This window comes from Myripristis murdjan, chromosome 7 (genome assembly GCF_902150065.1).
Source record: "Myripristis murdjan chromosome 7, fMyrMur1.1, whole genome shotgun sequence".
Classification (NCBI taxonomy): Eukaryota; Metazoa; Chordata; class Actinopteri; order Holocentriformes; family Holocentridae; genus Myripristis; species Myripristis murdjan.
In genome coordinates, this window is record NC_043986.1 from 31299130 (window position 1) to 31323103 (window position 23974).

The 23974-nt window shown below is 42.6% G+C and overlaps 1 protein-coding gene across 1 annotated transcript in view; it reads right to left on the reverse strand.

Moving 5' to 3' along the window:
• Positions 1-23974, reverse strand: part of agrn (agrin) — a 281668-nt gene that overhangs the window by 94500 nt on the left and 163194 nt on the right. The window contains exon 4 of the mRNA XM_030054836.1: positions 19111-19326. Coding sequence (XP_029910696.1) covers positions 19111-19326 — 216 coding nt within the window. The remainder of the gene's footprint in view (positions 1-19110; positions 19327-23974) is intronic.

Sequence of the window (23974 nt, forward strand, 5' to 3'; positions counted from 1 at the left end):
ATAACACATTGATGACCTCTGGGAACCTGTTCTGCATTAATGACCTCACTATGTCTGCCCGGGCAAGTAAAAGGCCGTGTCAAATAGCAGCAGTAACAATGGCTGGGAAGTCACACAAGCAATTCTCACTCTGCTATTTACACTGAAAAATAGTTTGGCCTCTTGTTATGCAGCATATACAACCAGAAATAACCTTTAAAACCATGCTGTTTTTCCAGGCACCTGCTGTTGGGAACTGGATGAGGATTCGCGGAGAATGTTGTGAGTATCCGCCCTGACAAGAAGAAGCACCTTGTCAGTGAGCTTACGGTCTCCGTGAAATGGTAGTCGTTAAAGCCGAGGCTACAGCTGCAGCTGCCAGGCAGAGGCGAGGAAGAGGAGGAAGATGAGGGAGCCGCACAGTGATCCTCCTCGCCTGCTGAGTGGGCCCCTGTTTGCTTTGTGACAGTAAACAGCATTCTCCTCGCGCTTCTTGATCTCATTAAATAATAGCCTGGGCTTCTTCTCCTCACCCCCTTTCCGCCGAGTGTAGCTTGCGTACTGACAGGCAAAGAGGGGGGAGGTGCTGGTAGGGGGCACAGGCTAGGTAGGATGGGGGGGGGGCTCTTGATTTGAATGCTAACAGGGGCCGATTTTTCGGCGAAGCGCAGCCTCAACGGGGCGTTAGTGCAGATAAGCCTCCCTTGTCAGACTCAGACAAGCAGGCAAATTGCCTGGGCAAATGTGACCGGTGTAACAAGCATATATTGGGGGGGAAAAAAAGGAAAAACACTCGCCGCAGCAAACTTTGGGGAGTTCTGGCTTGTATTTTCTCATTATTATCATTTGAAAGGTGGTTAAAAAAAAAAAAAAAAAGAAGAGGAGTAGGAGGCGGAGAGCAGAAAAAGTCAGCCGAGCCAACTTCTCTAAATTAGAATGCTCTTCACTGCCAATTAGATCACTCTCCCTTACTGGAAAAAGGCTCAGTGAGGTTTAGACGGCAAAGATAATGAGAGACACAGACAGATTCGGAAACAGATAGATGGCAAGATAAAGACACAGAGCGACACTGAAGCAATGACGTGCCAGCACTAAAAGACAGACGTCGTTGTTTCTGTGGACCTCAAGTAAGGAGAGGAGAACCCAAAGGACACTTTACATGTAAGAAGCCCTATTACAGGAATTCAAAATTTCCTATATTCACTTTTTTGGGGAGGGTGGGTGGAGGAGGCAGTGATTTCTACTCTCTTTGATAGTGACACTGGAGAAAGAGTCAGAAAACAAAGGTAATAACATGCAGCAAATGGCCCAGGCCGAAAATCGAAGCTGGGCCGCTGCGGTAAGGACTCTTTTTAAGGACTACGTGCTACACCTCTACCAGGTGAGCCAGCGCCCATTGGAAGGTTCCAGTTCCATCTCCCTTGGAGAACAAGTGGAGAACACGCTGTGGTACAGAATTACTGCTTTGGATTTGAATGGATATTTATATTTGTTGACATAATGTTGAACAAGTTAGCCTGCTTAGTGTTGAAACATTACCTATTCCACATGTCCTATTATTACTGATAAGCACTATAAATCATACTTATTTACATGTCATACTTATTTACATGTCCGAGAAAAAGTGCATTTACAGGAAAAAGTAGTGCTTTTTGCTTGGGTTAGGGTTAGGGTTAGGGTTAGGGTTAGCACTCACTAGCCAAAACCCATTCAGGTTAGATTCGCCATGTCAGACTTCTTGCGTGCTCACATGGCTTCATCAAGTATTTGCTCAACTAGATTCTTCGCAAATACATATTTAAAAACAAATTAAGTTGGTAAAATGGGATGTGCACGGCCCAGGACAGGAAGACTCTGCAACGAGTGATTAAAACTGCCCAAAACATCATTGGCACCCATCTATCAAGCCTCAGTGATATCGGGGAGGTGAGGTGCCTGCGCAGAGCCAAAAGGATCCTAAAAGACAACACCAGCCACAGCCTGTTCACCCTGCTGCCGTCAGGCCAAAGATACAGAAGTATCTGCTGCCGTACCACCAGACTACAGAGCAGCTTCTTCCCTCAGGCTGTGAGACTACTAAATGCACCATCTGAACTCCTCCATGTTTAATAATTTTATTTTCTATACAATCAATTAATCAGTCAAGAGGGAACCACACTTTAATTTCATTATTCAACCTGTTGTATAATGACAAATAAACTTCCTTGTATCCTTGTATCCTTGTAAAATGTAACGTAACAAATCCACCATATGGTCTTTATCTTGGTTTGTCATATCTTGGTTGCCAGGTAAACAGCAACGAGATACCCTTTTCATACATGCCATAAATAAAGAAACCGGAGTGCCAAGGAGGCCCCACCCTTTTCAACAATCTATTGCCAAAATCCATCCAATCAGGTGACTTTGCAGTTTGTCACCTTTGTCAGAGCAGATGCTTCTGTGATGAGACGTAGCTATACTGATACTGCCTTTGTCTCAGTCTTTATTTTTATCGTCTATCAGTTAATTGCTTTGCAAGAAAAGGTCAGTTGAGGGGAGAGTTGACATTTCAGTTCATCCAGAATTCCTGACTATAAGCACAACTGTCAAGATGAAATCTTACAAGTACGAGCAGTGCAAAACAGTGCAAGATGTAATGAGTGTTGGAGTGTTTATTGCTAGTTTTACAAACAACTCAAAGATAAAAGTTAGCAGTCTTTGTTCTCTTAGATTCATCAGTGTTGTAGCTGTCACGGCTGAGGGGGAGAGGCACTACTTTAGTGCCCATCATATGTCAGCCCAAATTACAATTACCAAATGCTTTGTATCAATAATGCATCATCATAGTGGCATCAAGTATATATTCTTGTTGGATTGGCCAAATTGTGTATAGGACCGGGACATATGGGCAGATGTAAAGGAGGAGACGTTAAAAATGACAACCTGCTGCTCGACTGTGGAGGAAAGTCCTTTATCTTAATGTTAATCAGTAAAATATTGACTTATTTTTGTGCTTTTTGTGGCTCATATGCAGATTTTTTTTAAACATCGTTTTAAATTAGACAGAGATCATTGCTTCACCAAATAACAAAAAATATGGATTAATTTTGCATCAATTGCCTCTTGTCCTATGACACCCCTAGCTATGGCTGTTCATCTTGTGACAAGCAGGTAATTGCATCGAGGCATAGAAAACTGCTTACTTCAAACCTGACAGATCATGTCATGTGTCTCCATTCCTCCTCAATCACTGACAACAGCTCAGTTGGTGGGATTTTGAAAGAAACGAGCAGCCAGACAGAAACCAAATGCTTTATGACCTCGATTTGGGTTTGACAGATGCGCGCTGCTAAAGGCTGATCCCAACTCTGCTGCTTTTGAACTGAAGCTGCCGATGGCTGATATTTTGTGCTGATATTTAGTACTTTGATTGTGTCCACTTCGATGCGAAAATGGAAAGGGCAGAAAAGCTTCTGAAATAGCAGTAAGACCCTTGTGTGACTCTAAATCTCTCTGCCTTAAAGAACCATCGGCGTCATAGTAGTAGTAGTAGTAGTAGTAGTAGTGGTGGTAGCAGTTGTATTATTATTAAAAAAAAAAAACTTTGTTTATTTAACAGTTCAATTAACAATTCAAGCAGTTATTTTTCAGAGTGTTAGCTGGAGGGAAGTCCACCTCAATGGCAGGAGGCTAACAGTTAGCATTTGGAGCATCCAGCCAGTATCCAGCACTCAGTAACAATGAGGCGAACATAGCACTACAATATCAAATCTTTCAAAATGGGTGAAATATCCCTTTAAAATCCATTCAGGCGATACCCTTTTAATGAAGCCACATGTAGTTGTTTATTATATGAGTATATTACAAAAACAAAAGCAGGAAGAATGTACAACACAGGACCCGCGACAGACTACTCCAGCATAGGCAAAGGGTTGATGACAGCTCCTAGAAAACTGGGGCAGAGGGGCTATGGAGGACGGGGGATTACAGTGATCCTCTCCCCTCTCCTCTCATCTTCTGGCAGCCGGCAGACAGCCAGGCAGGTGGGTCGTACTGTATTACTGAAGCCTGCTGTCTGCCGCTCTTTGATCCAGTGTTTTGTGCTGCAGTTTATTAATGCTTCATTAGGGCTGGGGAGCTGTCAGCGCCACGCTGGGCTCACCTGACGCTTCACCGTCGCAACGCCAGAAGTAGCCCAGATGTGTGTCTGTGTGTGGGTGTCTCTGTGTGTGTTCATATGCAAGTGCACGAGTACAGACAGACTTCGCAATTCAGGTATTTTGATGTGAGTGTAGTGTAGGCGTGCATGTCTGTGTGTGTGTGTGTGTGTGTGTGTGTGTGTGTGTGTGTGTGTGTGTGTGTGTGTGTGTGTGTGTGTGTGGTGCCTCCTGTTGTGCTTCTGGTGGAGCAGCCAGTTTGAGCTAATCAGATGCACTGATGCAATGTGTGTGTGTGTGTGTGTGTGTGTGTGGGTGCTCTAATCAAGATACCCTCCTATCACAAGTATAGGAAGAGGAGAAAGAGATAGATTGGGAGACAGAAACTGAGAGACAGACAGAGAGAGAGAGGGAGAGACAGAGAACACAAGTGGGCGTGAGAGACAACAAAAGAGCAGGAAGTTATGAAAGGAATGGAGGGAAATAAAGAGAACACCGCAGAAAAGTAATAACCTGCCACCTTTTTGTATAAATAAACACATGTTTTGCTACTCTCGATCAGACTGATGAGGCAACAGTGATTCACCCCATAGACAGTTCATAAAAGCTTTTACATTTCTTGCTCTAAACAACACTCAGCATTCTGTGGGTCTTTTTCCTGGAAAAAATACTCTGCTGCACAGGAAGGGATGTGTTTTATATTTCTGGTTTGTTGGTGATAACTCTTTGAAACCCAGGTGCCTGTGGGCTGGCTTATATTTTTGAAAGGTTTTATTACAACCTTTGAAAAAAATGTACTTGCAATATAGTTTTATGGTAATTTTTAAAACCAATTCTTTGCTATTTTTCTGTTCTTTTCTGTTCTTTCTCGTTAATTGTCTTGGATTTTTTTCAGTCTTTTTACAGTAATTTTGAGGCACTTTTTAATGCCAATTTTCGTGCAATTTATTTTTCAAAATCTTAGGTAATTTTGTGGCAATTTTATGGTGACTTTCTTGTAATTTCATTTAAAATTTATCATTTTTTTTTATACAAGAAATGCAGTGACATTGCTCAGGTTTCAAAGGGATAAACAGTAGAAGAAGAGCTGAGTAGTTTGCACGAGCAGTGAAAGCCACCATGGCTGAACACACAAAGAAAACAGCGCCACCTACAGGATACAGGAACTCCAACAGAAAATCCAAGAGAAAGGCGATTAAACACCGCCCACACCGGTTGACTGACAGGTGATCTCTGGGAAGCGTAGCCCAGAAAAACCACAGCCTGAAGCGCTGAACACCAAAGATGGAGACAAAATGAAATCTAAAAATGATCTCACAAAAGAGAATTAATACTTTAAATTGAGAAAGGAACCAGTCAAGTGAAGATGGAATGAATGAGGGAAGAAATAATGAAGAATAGATGGAGAAGTAGCAGGGGGTGGAGAAATTAGATAAAAGAATGGAAGAGAGAAGTGGAGCAGGAGAAAGTCAGGGGAGAAAGAGAAGATGTGGAGCAATAATCAGAAAATAAACATGACTAACAGAGCAGATCAATGAAAAGAGAGAGCTCCAAGAAGTAAAAATGAATTGGAAATGTGCAGCCAGATATAAAAACTGAGCGGTGAGCGGCAGAGGGCGAGGAGGGAGAGGAGGCCTGGATTAACAGCCCTATACACCTCTCTAACATGCAACAGACACACACACACACACACACACAAGCACGCACACACACACACACACACACACACACACACACACACACACACTCTGTACTGTGGGCCCAATAGCTGGGAGATGAGCCTCTCTGTTTGATGTAGTTCTTCAAAGAGCTCCATTTGACGGCAGCTGTCGCTCTCTTTTACATGCTTTGCTGTTCGCCCTCAAGAATGGAAAATCGACCACGAAAAGCCCTCATCGTACTCCTGACTCCTGGCCATGCTCACAGCACCTAATAGCGCACATGTGTGTGTGTGTGTGTGTGTGTGTGTGTGTATGTGTGCACGCATCTACTGCAAACGTCTGTGCATTAGATCCACTTGAGTTTGGCCCTACAAAGCTGATGCATTGTTGAAGGGGCCACTCCCAAGAAACCGGCACTAAAATGAGGGGTTTCATCTCAAAATGCTGCATATCTTATTTTGTAAAATAAAAATAATAGCACCAGCCGAAAATGACAGGCTGACATTTCAGAGTGGAAAAAAAGAGACAAACCATTAAATACTCGAACATGTTGCAACATTGTAAGGTCCTCAGATTCCAAAATAGTCTAATGTTTATCTCACAGATGTGTCTTGCCTTCCTGCCAGCAGTCATTTTTGTAATTGTACTCTAGGTGTGACTTGTTTTTTCTCCTAATGGCAGGTATCTTGTGTTTGAAAGACGCTGTCAAGCACAGTGGGAGGGCTGGGATGGTTGTCTCAGACGAGACGAGCCCCATTTATTCCGTTGAGAGGCAGAAAGAAGACAAGACAGGATTAAATCGTGGATGTGGCATTTGTGTAAACATAAGTAGAGACATGAGGATCTTTGAAAAGGACGGTGTCTGATTTCCCAGAAAGCATTTAGGTCTTCTAGTGAAAGATCTGTGAACACTGACACTCACACTAGAAACTTATTTTGAAGCTATCCACATAAACCCTTGGACAGTTCAACTTGTTGATAGAAAAACTGCACGCTCTAATGCTGTCATATCCCAACAGGTTATCTTATATGCATCCAAATGTAGACAAAGCTGACAAAACTGGTTGACAATCAGTCTCTTAAAGCTCTAGGCCTCCTTGCTGGAAAAGAGAAAAAAAAAGTCCCTTTATCAAGGGCTGTGTCCTCTATTCCACGATTTGACTGGGATTATGGATTAAGGTTTAGGCCTTAGATCTTGTTGCCTAGATAGGCTGGGGAACCCCCTGTCAGAGCTGCCATAACCTCTTCAATCCTGGGACTGCCAAATACTGACTGTGCAGTTCAAACCCACAGACCTTTATTTTAAATGCTACAGTATATCCTGAGGTTTCCAAAGCTCCCAAATAAGTCCTGCTGAATTAAAAGAAAATGGGTATGAATTTCTGCACAAAACATGTCGATATTTTCTATTTGATGTATTACTGCGGCCATAAAACTTGGCATCTTGTGGTTAGAATATTTAACTTTGGAGCAACTTAAGGGGAAATTTCAAGGAAAATTAGACTCCAAATAGTTAAGTGCTCTAGTGTTACTTCTTTTATGCCAGCGGCACACATAATCTGTAATGAATTCATGTTGCTGGAAACTGTGGAGTCCTGTACCTGGCACCCCTTGATCAAATTTATTGAGATGAAATTGATCACAGTTGGCTATCGGATATGCCGCTACAACATACATTCTTATTATAAGTTTGATTAACTGGATTAATGGAAGGCTATCACTCAGGCTTCCCGGAGAGCTGGTAGAAACAGGGCAAAACATCATTTGTTTCAGCTCACATAAACAGATGCACTTACAACAAACTATCTAATTCAAAATGAATGAACTTCCCTCAGAGAGTGGCACATTCAACACACTGAGTATGATCCCGGACTTAGAATGAGCTGAGAGGCTCCATGTCGGCTAGCGGGCTGCACATGCTGCAGGTCCTCTTTCATTAGCTCCTGATTAAGCACAAGCCAATGGTAGTGGGAGCCAAAATCTGCACTGATGTGCAGTGAAGCATCAGCTAATCATACTTGGCCTTTGCCATCAGCGCTGGTTAATGAGTGATAACCACTGGGTGCAATATGCTGTTCATTGCTGTTCAAAAGTCCATTAGTTGTCGGTCTCTGACACACACACATCCGTACTCTCATACACACACAGAAACATTTGCATGAAGCCACAAGAATGCACATACACACACACACTCAGCATGCATGAACAATGAGTTCAAAGAAGTATATTAAGTCTGATACATCCTCCTCTCAACTGCAAACACCTGCCCTTTAAAGCAATAAGGCACAACATCTCATATAAGTAAATGTGCATTTTGCTACTGTCTGTCTGTTAGTGATGGAACACAATTATGTTCCGACCAAATAACTTGAATGGAGCAGAACAGTCATAACCCTGTTTACTGTGGTCATTTGGCTGGTGCAGAACAATATTGTGGTTATTATGTCTTTGCCATGGTGACAAGTCAGTAGGAATGTAAAGTATGTCATTTGAGAATGGTGCAGATATGTTGTAATGTGGGGACAAAAGCAGAAATTACTGAAAGATTTCTAAACATTTGGATGTGAATGTCCTGCGGTGTTACATGAGCGCTCAGACAACCGTCAAACGTCAACTGAAATCTGACGTTAGCAACATTAGCAAAGACTGTTTCTTCTATTATAGTAGCTCCATCTGGAATCTAGCAACTAGCCAGTCAGTAGAGCTGCAACCATGAGTCAAAGAATCTATTAGCTGCCCACTATTAAATTAATCGTCATCTATTTTGATAATCAACTAAACCCTCTGAAGGAAATTTCCAAATTGTCTGATTCCAGCTTCTCAAATGTGAATATTGTCTGGTTTCTGTAGTCGTCTATGGCAGTAAACTAAATATGGTTGGATTGTGGACTGTTGGTTGGAACAAAACAATTTGAGGACGTCAGCTTGGGCTGTGGGAAATTGTGATCAACGTCTTCCACCATTTTCCGATATTTTATGGACCAAAGATCAAATCAGTTAATCGAGAAAATAACTGACAGATTAATCGATACTGAAAATAAGCGTTAACTGAAGATCTACCAGTCAGTATCATCAAATATACCTTTGACTTGATATAACTTGTTAAATGCTACAAATTGTCATTGGTTAGCCCAACTTCAGTGGAGAAAAACCTAAGTAATGGCTATCGGACGCCGACTGAAACACAAGGCGTCTTCCAGCTGCTTTGGTCCTTATTGCAAAACATCAAACATCCTGAGTGGATTGCCAAATTGCCGCAAGTCGGTTTGCAGACTCGATTCAAGTTTGTGGTTCCATCTTAGTGAGTTTGTGAAAGATCTTTTACATGCTGTGTGCTCGGTGTCTACCAGCTCTTTCCAGTGATAGGCACCATGACTGAACAGACAACCTCAGAACAGAAACTCAAACCTCAAACTAAGAGAATCCACAAAAAAAAAAAAAAAAAAAAAAGACGTCACAGTCCCGCCCCACTGTTTGATTGACAGATGATTTCCGGGAAGTGCAGTACAGAAATATCACAACAATGAGCGCTTATTATTTAAGACAAAGGAAACCAAACAAACCAAAAAAAAAAAAAAAAAAAAAAAGCGATCAAGTGGATTGCCGTTTTAACAGCCTCTTGCTTTCGTATACACACTCAGATTCAGATGAAGTCTTAAAATCTGCGTGCTCAGTTCAGCCCGGTAATATAGGACAACATTTACCATAACTATTTAATTTATGTAGTTTGATAAGCCACTCTGTGAGACAGAGGGAGAGAGGGAAAGAGACGAGCAAGCTACTCCAAGAGCCAGAAGAACTGAAAATTATTCAGTGCAAATAGTGGATGAAAGTAGCTTGAATTGATCCTCCTCTCTCTATGGCAAACATTGTTACTAGAGCCAGGCAGTGTGCGCAGATTACTGTACTTGTGAGGACCAGACTGGTCTATTGTTGAATGGGGAGGGGGGGGATCCATTTTCATGTATAATTTCATTTCAAAATGTCTAATAGGTTATAATATGCAGATTTGTTTTGGATACATTTTTTTCTCCTGGATGAGAAAAGTTCCCTCTTATTCGTGACTTCATCTTGACTGGAGGACAATAATCGTGGGTGTATGAATGTGTGCCATTACATCCGTTTTGCCGCGTATTGTAGTACCTTCAGCCGCGCAGTGGGTGAAGACAGTGAATGCTTGGGAAATTGAACTTCTGTCACTACCATGTGTCTGCAGGCTCACTTTAAATCACCATCAGTCTCCTGCTGAAAACAAAACTGTCAAGACTGTCTCTGATAAACACTGCTGCCAATAAAGTCATTGAATGAATGTAAACTGAGAGAGAGAGAGAGAGAGAGGAGGAGGAGGGGGTTAGTTTATGTGTCTGTATTGTCTGATGGCTCCACATTCATTCACACACACTGACACACACACACACACACACACACACACACACACACACACAGAAATGAAGCAAATAAAGAGGCAAATAAGTATTCTTCAGAAATTGGGCTCCTGACAATTGTCGCCATTGTTGTTCCACACACATACAAAAAAAAAATCCACTGTTGTCTGTTGAGCTGGTAGTTATCCTCATATTTTCAGCAGTCGCTTAGTTTTCTCTTATTTTCTCTTCTTTCCATCTCTCTGACGGTATAAGCAGGGAAAATAACAAATAACTATGTATTATTCAGCAGAAGCGAAACGCATAAATACATTATAAAGTCTCAAAACACAACCCCTTTTGTGGTATTAAGCAAGTATGTGCGCGGATATCTGTGTGTGTGCACGCGCGTGTGTGTAATCAGTGTTAGACCACGGGTCTTAGTGAGGTGAATGGCACACAGAGAGGGAGAGGGAGAGAGAGAGAAAGAAGTCAGGATTTGTCTTACAAGTATCAGTGTTCAGATGATGAGTGGAACAGCTAAGAAAGATAGATAGAGGATTCCAGCAAAGCCCATTATCATCTCGCTCGTGTGTGTGTGTGTGTGTGTGTGTATGTGTGAGTATGGAGGGTAATAGCGCATATATGTATTTCCAAATCTTAAAGCCCACAAAATGCCTGCAGTGTGTGTAAGCCATTGAGTATGTGTGTGTATATGTTTACATGTGTGCGTGTGTATTAAACTAGGAATACAGAATCATTGCACACACACACACACACACACACACACACACACACACAACAGCACTGGACTGTCAAGTTCTGCATGTTATGGTTATGAATACCAAGTAAGAGTCAATGCCCCAGGGAAATGAAAGCACGAAAACCCCGTTATTTACAATGACCTCTTGCCCTGTGTGTGTGTCTGTGTGTGTGTCAACGAGTGAGTGTGTGCGTGTGTGTGCATAAATGCGTTCAGCAATCACTCGAGAGAAATTAGATTACTCTGTGTGTGTGTGTGTGTGTGTATGCGTGCATGTGTGTGTGTGTGTTACTACTGATGAGACCTGCTACATCGAACAGAAAAAGAGAGACTGAGTGTTAAAGAAGCCATTGGGAAAGAAGCGAGTGAGCCAGTGAAAAAAGAGTGAAAGGGGGGGCGAGGAGGGCTGGAACGCACAAACCGAGATATTTTTGGCGAGTCAAACAGCTAACAAATGAAGGAAAAGTGGGGGAAAAAAGAAAAAGAAAGTGAAAGTGGAGAAGAAAAACATGAGGAAGGATCAGATGAGGCAAAAAAGCAAAGAGACAGGAACAGTGGAAAGGAAGCAGAAAAGAAATGAGGGAGGAAGGAGAGGTGGAAAGGGATGAGAGGAGGAAGAAAGAAAGAAGCAGGAAGGGAAAAAAAAGTGATGAAGACAAGAAAGAAAGGAGGGAGGGAAGAAAGTGAAAGAAAGGAGAGGAGTGAGCAAAGGAGGGAGTCAGACTGAACCGGTGAATAGTGCGTCTCTATCAGTGTCTACTGTACCACCGCTGCACTGTCGCTAAGGGCAACCGGGCGTGTCACCGCGGTAACAAACGAGCCCGTCAGAGAACGAACGGAGAGAGGAAGAGGGAGGTGAATGGCGGGGTGAGGAGAGGTAAAGGAGGAATAAAGGAGATAGACTTTCATCTCACGTTTCACCAGCAGTGTCTAGAGAGGGTTTTTTTTTTCTTGCAGAAGATTTGGGCTTTTGGCCCAGCCAGGGGATAAATCAGGGCTTTTGCAGCCCTGGACCAAACACCTTAACAAGCGGCCTAACTAGCGCCAGGCAGAAGACAAAAACTTACAGAGGGAATAAAACAATGTCAAGAGCTGAAGAAAAGATGGTTTTAGGTTCTCTGGGGGGGAAAAGCCTTTGCTCAAGAACCATTTCCAAAGGAAAGAAAGAACAAATATGAGAAATACGAGGTGTAAGCTTCAAATCATGGATCAATCATTTCCTAATTCTTCTGATAAATCACAGAAATAACCACAAGAAATCTTTCTAAATGTGTATTGATCCAGTGGGTTTCATTTTCATTTTGCTAAAAGTCCAAAAAATACATTTTGCACATACATCAGATGGTGTAACATAGAGTGCAGAATCATTTTAGGGTCTGTTAGTTGCCAGATGTAAGCAGCAATTTGCACTAACTAACCAGCAGTCAGTGGTAGCTAACATCAACTAGCTAGCAGAGCTTCCACCACCAACGTGGGAAACCTAAATATGTAATTTTTCATTGAACTGTTTAAGTGTAGAAACTATCATCAGTGTGCGAGAGTCTGAGAGCCTTTCCAAGCAGAGAGAGGCCCATCAGCTCATTTGTCTTGCGTCAAAGCAGCAGTCTTGCTGGGAATTAAAAATGACTGTCACATGGTAAGAGTGGAGCGATCCAATCAGGACATGCCTCAGTTTTAATTGCTCCCGCCCCCATTTCAATTGACTCTTCAACTGCACCTGTTATCCTCCACTGGCCTCAACAAACAGATGAAACAGATTCTGTTAGCTCATTAGCACAGGACGCCAAGGGTTATTTTTCCAATTTAACGTTCCATCAGAAGAAGTGAGGAATACCAAAGCACTTGAATTGAATATGGTGCTTTAGCTAGAAAAACATGTGCTAACATAATGTTGCAGCGCTGGAATGAGCTGTTGCTATTTCAGTTCCAACAAGCAGGATATTTTCACTTTGCTGGACAGTTGGTTGCTCTTACAAAACTCCAGACAAAACTGTTAGCCTACGTGGGGAAACTGAAGCCCACTCAGCCCTGCTGGAATGGATCACTACAGAAAATACAGCCCCTAAAACTCATTTTGGTGATTTAAAACTCCATGACATTATTATGATTTTAGCAACTTTTAAATCTAGGTGAATGATGGAAGTAGTACTCAAAAATAATACCAAATTTAAAAAAAAATCAGTTCACATTTTTACATGGGTTTACAGGCATATGTGTTTGTACGACTGAGATTCTTACACAAGCACCCACCTTCACAAACACAGTTTTACAATAAATATATCTGCAGGCAGATGATGTTCATAGATATATATGTTGAGCAATGGAAATACATTTTTCTCCTATGAACTGATATTCTATGTATATATAGATAGTTACGATAAACATTTCAAAAATACTGTAAATTTGATGTGAAAGTATCTCTAGATTCAAAATAAGGGGATTTTGTATTGTAAATGCTACACTGCTCTGCAAGCCTCCAAATTGAGCTAAATCTTATCGAACCACAGCCTGTCAGATCAAACAATAAAAAAATGAAGGTAATCATATTGAATTGTGGAGCAGCTCAAAGACATCTTTCCCACTGAATCACTAACAACATGTAGAGATTCATATCAAACAGGTCTAAGAGGGAGGAATTCACATCCAGCAAGTATCTGGGCAAAGAGTGTGAACTGAGCTACAGCAGACAGAGAGACAGGCAGGCGCTGTCTCTCTCCTTTTGCTCGGAGGAGTGAAGAGTCTGCTGGTGCTGCCAGAGAGATAAAACCCTCCTGTAAGGCACAGAGACAGAGTGGAGAGGCGGCTGATGAGTTAGGACACACAGAGCTGTGTTTACAGCCGACTCTATCCACACACACACACACACACACACACACACACACACAATCAATCTCCACCAATGATCACTCCCTCCAACCTCAGTCACACACCTTCCTCACACACACCTTTTTGCATCAATTGTTGCACCCTTCAAAAAAAAAAAGAAAAAAAAAAAGAAATAAAATAACATAAAAACTCCTTCATGTTCCACTAGAGTGGCCACTCAAAATGAGTTCTGTAGCACTTCTCTGGCTCTCTCTGGGAAAGGGGAGTGTATTTACCACTCTGCTCCAAGTTCAATATTAGGAGAGCCAACATGGCGCGTGTTCCCCAGCCAATTGCTGCACGCGCCCCCACACACGCGTGCACACACTTGCGCGCGGCTGCCCAAATATCTCCCAGGGTGCTGAGCCGAACCACAAAGTGCTTCCCCTGCTCCTTCTCCTCTTTCTTTCTCTTTCTCGCTCACTCTCTGAGTTTTTCTTTTCTTTACTGACTGCTTTTTCCTCTCATATTGTGTGCTTATCAGGCGCTCCGGCAGGGCCAATTTAAACGTGGCCTCTCCTTTTAATTCTGATAATATCTGAGCCCATTATCTGCTCGCTGCCTGGCCGCCTGACCGCCTGACCGCCGGAAATGTAACCCAGCCGATCCCAAATCACCCATCTCAAACAAAGGGAAGATAATGAAGAAGCTGGCATGAAGCCGGGCTGAACCGTAAAGGGCCGGGTTATGTGAATATTAAAGTGGAACGCTGGGGGCAACTGAGTACCCACGCGGCCACGATTTGTAGCTCTTTTTTTTTCTTGCCCCCGAGAGGACACTTACATTTTTACCTTGGCACTTAAGCTGTGTAATAGCCGGCTCAATGCTATGAGTGTGATGCTAAATGAGTGTGGTCATATATAGAAGTGAGCAGAGCTGAGCTGAGCTGTATGGTGTCGTCAGGGCAGTGCTGATGTTTGGACATCTGTCAGGATGATATTCAGCACTGAAAAGGTGAAGGAAAGGGTTATAGCAGTGTGCTGACAAATAAAAGACATGCAAGTGTGTGTTTGGATTGTCTGATACAAGAAATAAATCAGTTTAAATGATTATCTGTATAGATACAGATAGAGATATATAGTAGTGGTAAAGAAAATGGTGGCTGTGCCTTCTAGTGGGTTAAGTGGGTTCCAGGGACCTCAGTAAAATGTGGAATAATTTCATTTCACTATTATTTATCTGTATAGTACTTAACAATTAAAAGTTATACAAAAAATCTTTTGGTATTGTCCTTAGGGCAGAAGGACTTATAATTGGGGGCTGCAAATTATTCAGTCAATTTGAGCATCCAAAACTTTAAAAAGTTTGAAAACTCTCAAGTTCATCATAACTTCCCACTTGACCCTGAGTAAGTGGGAAAATATCTTTTCTTTGTATTTTGGGTGAACTGTTCCTCTAAGATATTCTATTCTCTATTAAGTTACTGTAATTTTTCCCTTTTTTACCAGTTTCCAACTGGGAAAAAAAAAAAATTGCATCGTCTCTCTAGTGGTAATTAGAAGACAAAAGTTGAATCTTTTGTAAGCTCCAATAACCTGCATGAGCATTTGCAAGTGTGACAAAAAAAGCCTGCAAATACAGCAGTCAAGCCACCGGCGTCAGTCGTCCAGAACAACAAAAGTCAAAATGATCACATCATTTTGGTTCACATTAAAATACTCCGGTCCACTGACAAAAAAGGGGAGCAAGATCTTCTGCACTAAGTTTAAGGTTAAAACTCATAAATTAAAGAAATAAATTTAAAAAATCATCTCGGCTGTGGGTGTTCCAGCAAGTTAAACACATGAACACTTCCAACTTGTTGCGACAACATGTCAGCTCATTGTTCCGCTTCTCACATGATGTGAATGCAGCAATACCCTCCGCTACATCCCTGCTTACGTTGCAGGCGCCCCAGCGCAGCCTTCAGTGCATCGCGGGAAAGCACGCATAAACTCAAACTGCACTCAGTGCTGACAAAACACTCCACATAACTCCTGTTCCTTTGAAAAGAGGATAATCTGTCAGAAAAAAAGAGGAAAAAAACTTCTTCTGTGCCTGCACTTGCGGGTGCCAGAGAAGACTCCCGAGTTGATTTGAATTGGACACGACGTTTCCTCAGAACGGTGGCCAATTCACTTACCCCAATGAAAACCACCCCATTCAAATCGAATGAGTCAAACGAGGCTTTGCACAAAAGCGCCAATCCAACCACCCACACTATTCTTAAAGGTATAAGCTCTCACTGCCTTCCCTCTCTCTTTTTTTCCACCCTTTTCTGCCTCCCTCTCCCTCCATCAGCCCTGACAACTCCATAATCTCAGTCGGAGTGACCTGTCGAGACCCTGTGTACTGGCTGGATTTATTGCAGGCAGAAAGAGAATGAGAACCTGTCACTCGCCCTCCCTTGACCTCGTAACACGCTCACACACACACACACACACACACACAAAAACGTACACGTGTGTAATCATGCACTCATGCACTGATACATGTACTGATTACCACCTGCACTTGCACCCAAACAAACACACTCACACACACACCTCTTCCGAAAAGTAGTTTAACTAAAGCTTACACCTTAGTTGAGGTTTCTCTTGTCTATGTAACCACTTCTGCTGATTCTTTGGTCAGCGGCCCTTCCCCCTACTATCTGCCTATTCACAGAAGTCAATTTTCTATGTGTAGGAGGGTTTTCAACAAGGCTGTTGCAATAAAAGCAAAGGTAAACAAACCTGCAGAATGGATGAGTGCAGGCTAAGTGGCTGGCAGACATGCATGGGGTAAAGTGGGATATATACTGTAGGCAAATCGCATGGAGGAAACAGAAGAATTAAAAGGGAGGATCATTTTGTGATGTGCAGAACTGTTCATTTTGCACGCAAGGTGAAGATTCAATATGCTGACTTCCATAAATTACGAGTATTAGAGGCCTACAGTTAGAAAGAATTTAAGGTCATTTGCATCAGTACCTGGCAGCCAATTTAACATGGAGAACTGTCGAGTGTCAGTGAGCTCTGGGCAGACCCTGCCAATCAAAAGAAGTTTCAAAATGCAGCTCTAAAGTGAGCAAATTCTGCTCTTTAACAGTAAATTGTGAATTATGTATTATGCTTAGGACCTTATTTTACTGAAGTCAACACATTCGCTCAGGCTCTAGCAAATGATTGGAAAAAATAAGACAAGATATGACTCACTTTCCCCTACTAAATTATCTGCTGGAAATGGTTTCAGATCATTAACATGCATCAAAGATGATCAAAATGTGTGGAGATGGAGCAAAAATGAATGCAGTCCCTGGATACAATTGTAAATGCGAGATATACTTCACGAGATACACTGCACAGCTCTGGAGGTGATCCGAGATCCAGCTGGCCATGTTACAAAGTGCAAATGCGTCTCTAATACAAATAGAATCGCTACGGAAGCAAATGACCTTTCCTGCGCAAATCATATGAGGAGGTGCATTCATATCAAACAGCTGGCAGATTTGAATTTAAATACAGGAGATTAAATACAGGAGTGCTTTAATGTCAAGGCTAGCTAAATCATATGTTGGCACAATCTGGGCATGAGCTGCATGCTCAAACCAGGTAGCAAGGGGGAGTAACATCTTGATATCTTATGAAATCAAGTGGTACCGTGAGGTTGCGCTGATGGGGAGGAAGTGTCAGCTTGCCTCTTCGCTGGCAGCAAGGAGAGGTGGGTAATTATGGTGCTTCTAATGGTTTTATGCCGTCATTAGAGCCTGTGCGCTACCTTTGTCTGTGGATTCCATCAATTTCCCTTTTTGTTGTGTTCTCTCACTGACTCCATTTATCGTGCTTTCTCTGTATTCTTTTCTTTTTGTTTTGATTCCTGGCTTTGTTTGTCTGCTGTCTAATCTCCGCCCCCTCTGTCTCGCTAAACATTTCATTGCCCGTTCCTGGTTCAACACTATTCACATTCATCTCTTTTCCACTGTACCCTTCATCCCTCCTGGCATCTCTCCATCCTCTCTATATATGCCTTTCCTCTCTGCCAGTGGCGTCCAGTCACCAAGCTGTTTATTACTGCCGGGCCCCAGCCAGCACTGCAATCAGACCCCTGGAATTAGCAGTGGGGCCACACTGGCAAGCAGGTAAGATGCTGACGAAACACCACATTGTTACTGTGGCAGCTGCAATGTTGCAGCTTTGGCAGGCATCCGCCGATCCCTTCAGCACCCTGGATCTTGATGGGCTTTGCTAAACAGAGGCAATGAGAGCGAGGACTATAGGCACCCACCGGGGGCCAAGGAATATAATACACATTGGATGGCTACCAGTGGGACCAGTAGGTGGCACACTGTTTGCTGTTAGTAAGGGTGCAGGTGGCATTTAATCGCCAAGAGTTTAGCCATATTGAAAAGACAATAAACTGGACATAATGGGGCCTTATTTTATTAGTGTGGGATAAGGACACGAAGACGGAGAAGAAGACAAAGCCTGTTGTATTAGGACGGGATGTAACAGAAATCCATTTACTTGACAATAACAAGCAACTTAACGCCACTCAGAGACTCGCAGCTTTGGCTGGCGGAGAGTAGCCATGTTAGCCTTCTGTCCCAAACATCACAACACTTTGGGAGGGGGATCAGATCCAAATCCAATGTCCTATCTATGTTTTTTCATCTCAAACCTCCTGCTACGGCAGACAGACAACCATGGTTTTAGCAGTTTAATCACCAGCATTTCGCTGTGTTTCAATTCGACACTGCCAGCAGTCATGTCGGACCTGGGGTCATATCACTTTTAATGGTCTTTCTGGCATTGATTGATTCATCTCATCTGGATCAGAACAACCAACTTGATCTCTCAAAGTGCTAAAATGTTTCCCCCAGAGACAAATGGAACTCTTTAAATAACATCTATGTAGATTTCAGCACATAATAAAATTCTTCAAACAAAGATATCCATCTGCTCTGAAGTCTTCAGAAAGCAGTGAACGAATAATAAGTGCAGCAGATGCACAGTCAGAGCCACACAACCGCAGCTGTCCTCAACTATAAACGTACACAACCTCTACTGTTTCACCTTATTCCAGTGCCAAAATACACAGCCTTCAGATAATGTGAGCTGAAAGGCTATATTGGATTTTAAATGGGGTGGTGCTTCAGCTGAGAGATTCACTTGCTTCAGATATGAACTCCAAAAAATATCTATGTGAAAAGACTAATAGTCTCATATTCAGTCTGAAATTGTTTTTTCTTTGAGGAACCACTGTCAAAATCAAGCAGATCACTCTACAATGGATCAAGAAAGACCCTTTCTTGAAGAAAAAATTGAAGACATTTGCTAATGTCTCTCTGAATGATTTGTAGGCGGGTATGTGGTGCTACTTACAGCAGGGTCCTTTGCGCAGCACCTTAATGCGTCGCTGTGTGTTGCACTGGGCCTTCTCTAGCTCACACTCATTGGAGTAGGTGGATGAATCCGAGCCACAGACAGGTGCAACCACCAACGGACAAACGACTCTCTTACAAACACACTCCGCTTTGGACGGGTCGGCCGGGTCGCGCTCGCAAACGGCACCAAAACCGCACAGCATCCCTCTGCAGCCTGGGGAAAGAGGAAAAGGAGATGTTAGGGTTCATGTTGGTAACCATCAAAATATTTATTAACACAAATTTCATTGTAATGCCAGGCCCATACTGTGCGTTGACTGTACCACTCGAGTGGATGTCCATCCCTTACGGAAGCTGACTAAGATTTCCAATGTTTTTTTTTTTTTTTAAGTATTAACCACAGTTTTGCAATGGTTCTTTATGGTAAATATGATTACTATAGTCTTAACCATGGTACTACCACAGTTTTACTATGGTACTTTATGGTAACTGTCCACAGTACTAGTAAAGTGTTTTTTGAAGGTATTTCATGATAACTATGATTAACTGGTAGTAATATTGTTGAAAAATTGTGATTAAACCATAGTAAAACCATTGTTTACTTTCTACCTATAAACAAACAAACAAACAAACACAGTTTTCATAGTTTTCTTGGCATAGTAAACCATGGTAAATTGCGGACTGTAGAAAGGCTATTACTACTACATCACTGCCTTGCATTGTGTTTTTCTAAAGGTATCACATGTCAGATTTATTCAGTGATTACTTGTGTGTTGATTAGGCACCCAGGACAAGGTTTCTTAAGTGAATCAGAACTGCATTGAAACTTTAGGCTGTAATACTGCAACCAAAAATCACGTCTGATCAATTTCAGCTCAGTATGCTTGAGCCATAGCAGGGCCTTGCATAGAACCCCACCGACTGCAGCAACACAAATGCATCAGGGATTAAGTGTGATCCCGGCGTAAATCAAACAGATGTTCTCGATTCATTCAGGCAGAATCCGTGCATCCACGCAGAGCAAGCATGCAGCGTGCTGTTAGGGAAGAGCTCCCTATTGAGGAATTTACTTTAGAAAAAGAGCATCGACTAAAAGTTTCAGAAAGTTCAGCAACAATATTAAAATCAATTTTGTCGAAGGCAGGCAGCAGACGCAGAGCCTTGCAGACGGTTCAGTTTCACCATCTGAAGAGGCTGCTGTCTTTGAAACATCAATGATCCGCCGTCCAAGAAAACACGGAGGGACAGCAACAAGAGAAAAACCCAAGGTTAGCCAAACACTACAAGGCTTCGGCAGTCCAAAAACAACAACTCCTACGGCTTTGATCCCAAACATCCCTCGGTCTCTTTGGCTTTGATCAAGCATGAAACGGCAAACGATAAACTTTGTCAGAGGCTGTTGGATGCCCAAACCAAACACGGAGTGTGTGTATGCCTGCATGTGTGCTTGTGTGTACATGACATCAACTTACAGAATAATTGACCCATGTAGAGGCAGCTACAGCTGCTGTGGCTCCGTGCCCACATGTGGGCCGTTGGGCCGCCAGCTGGCGTGACGTCCTTGCCTCAGTACAGAGCAGTGTTAAAAAAAGATGGCTAGCTCTCACAGGTGGCCACTTGAATGGAAATCAATGGACAAAGGCAGGAAAAACACAAAAACCCAACTACCGGCCGAACCTTGGGGGCCCACTCTAAAAAAAGTCTTCTTGGTCAGTGAGATGAACAACCAATGTCACTGCTGATGATACAAACACATGAGTCCACACACACACACACAAACCCACACACACACACACTCAGCCATTTCTTATCACTGGTTCCCAGGCTAGGGCTAAACGCAAGGGGGCATGTCCACTTGGACTGGCTGGCAGGTGGCTTTCGTTCTATTGGCTGGATAGACACACACACACACACAGACACACAGACACACAGACACACACACACACTTTATGTACAGCATTGACAACTGTTCTAGCATCTGCCTAAGGCATCTCATTCCCTTTCTTTCTCTCTCTCCCACACCACAGTGCAGTGTCTGTGTGTGTGTGTGTGTGTCCGTGCGTGTGTGTGTGTGTGTGTGTGTGTGTGTGTGTGTGTGTGTCAGTGTGTGGAGCGACAGGAGAGGAGGCTGTTTTTGACTTGCCCACTGTTCCCAGTGGGAGAGCGCCTGACAGCTACCTGAGCTCACTCTCTTTTGTACCAGGTGCCAGGGGAAGAGAAGTGTGAATGTAAGTGTGTGTGTGTGTGTGTGTGTGTGTGTGTGAAGCTATCCATGCATGCATCTGAATTCTTGTGCATTCTTCTCAAGTGTGTATCTGGTGTAAGCATCAGGTGTCTCACACACACACACACACACACACACACACACACACACACACACACACACATTCAATCACATGGCTTGGAGCGTCTAAGCAGGCCTTGTCATGGCTGGCCCAAAGCTCTGCCTTCACTTCGCACCATGCTTTGTGTGTATATGCACATGCATGTGTGTATGTGTGTGTGTGTGTGTGTGTGTATGTGTGAGATGGAGAGAGAGGCGCGCTTGTTGCTTGCGAGGTGAGAGGCGAAGCCGTGCAAGCGAAGCGACGAGAGGTGAAATTCAATCGAGCTGTGTCGGACGTGTACGACAGAGAGGCTGTCTGATAGTATGACAGGAGGAGAGAAATGGAGAGCGAGAGAGAGAGAAAGAGAGAGAGGAGAAAATAGTGAAGAGGAAGAGAAGAAGAGAGAGAGAGAGGGAAGGAGAGCGAGAGAGAAAGAGACAATGACAAAAAACACAAGAGACAGAGGCTGAGGGTGAAGGAGAAAGAGGGAGAGAGCCCCAGGGAGAGAGAGGCTCACAGTAACAATGGAGGAAACAGGGAGACACAAAGTATGAGCAAGAAAAGAGGAAAATTAATGTTTTTGAGTGGTAACTAATTAGGCACCATTTTATAGCCTGGCGCATGTTTTCAAACGGAATTATCTCAATATAGTAGGAATATAAACTGTTTGTTGGTTTACAGTCAAACTAACAGTCGGTGGTTAAGGCAAACGCACAGGTCTCATTATGTCATTTGTCTCTGACTTGTTGGCTGGGATTTTATCAAAAATCATTTATGGAAGAATTTTATGGTAATTCCTTAAAATCATTTATGATATTTGGACATTTGTTTATGAAAAAAGAATCAAAATACACACAGACATGGTTAAATCCCGAGCACATCAGGTGTAATTTTAAAGGACAAACCGCTGTCGGCCGTGCTGACCTGTCACACACAAGCACAGTTGTAGCGATGCTCCTCTTAATACTTTTGTTCTTGTCCTTGAACAAAGATAACACATTGATCAAAGACACAGACATGGTAGCTAGCTAAACCAATTATTTTTTATGGCTCAGCAGCAAGCTAGAACAATTCTAGTTGTAAATTTATCAGGCCGCTCATAAAACTACCACCTATGTATTTAATGTGTTCTTGTTAGAAAAATGATTGTTGAAGTTGGACAGCGGCAGCTGAACTCACTGAATCTGATCCCATTTAAGAAAGAAATGTCCCATTTAAAAAAGAAATGTATCCGTAAAAGTTTTAAATGCCAGTTTAAATCACAGACTGTGGCAGGGATGTTTCATGAGTATGTGAAAACTCCAATGTATTTTTATTTTCCCCACAGAAAAAAATTGTTGGAGCTGGAATTCCATATCTGAGCTAAGGTTTGTCAGTAAAGTTGTATCAGACTGCTGAGGTCTACTGGAGTAAAGATAGTGAATCCGACGGGCTGGTTTTGTAACCGGATCTCTACTACTATGTTTTCCTATGGGAGTATCTCACTGTAGCCTCCAGCTAAGTTGACTGACAACCGCTGAAGGACTGACAAAAGAGTGACACCAGAACTGAGGGCAATGTCAAAGTGAAGGTATCAAGTGTAGGCACCGGATCAAGCTGTACACACTGCTTACTTATGTCTGCACCTCCCCACTTCGTGCAGTATCTACAAAGAGCAGAGCTTCACTGTCAGTCAGTATGCTGGAAGGGACAGACTGTCAACACTACCACCTTAACGGGGAACCCATCAAGGTTCTCATGAATACAAAAAACACAAATACAACGCAAGCACACATAGTCTAAATGCACTGCTTGAATCCACAATTCTGTGACTGGAACTCACTGAGATTTAATACTGGGCTTAAAGTAAAAGTCTGCAAATTTTTCATATAAATGTTTGCTTTGCTACCTTCTGTCATAAACTGACATATTACAGTGAAGATTCAACCTGTACCCAGTTCGCGAAAGCTTGTAAATTTGCTGCTCTCAACACCAGCCGTAAAGTTCCTTGCAGCTTCTAGCAGATCACCACTTAAACGAATATAGCCTGGTCTAGACAGCATGTTCTATAGCTCCAAAACATCTTCATATCAATAAACGCCAGACAAATCTAAATGACAGAGTTTCTAAATTAAGGCTGTGAGCTCGAAAAGCCCATCTCAGAAGTTTTATACCTGTCTGTAATCTAGTAGACAGGGTGATTACCACAGTGGGGGCAGACAAACCTCTCATCTTAACAGTCATATTCTTGCATTGTGCAAAGCTTTAATTGAGTGAAATGAGACTGAAATCAAAGTACACATCATTTTCCTGAGGAGCCCCTGGTGGTTCCTCGAAGGAATGTTGTCCTCAAGGTATCAGACTTATGTTCTTGGTGTTTTATTCCTAACATCAAACTGGCAAAATTGAGTCTTGATGTGAATTCACGTTCAGACTCAATTTTAAGAATAAAAAAAATATATATCCAGAACTAAAGGAAATATTTCATTAAAAGTTCATTAACTGTATTAACAAGTGACAACTTTCACAATGTACTGGCTATCAGGTGACCTGGAT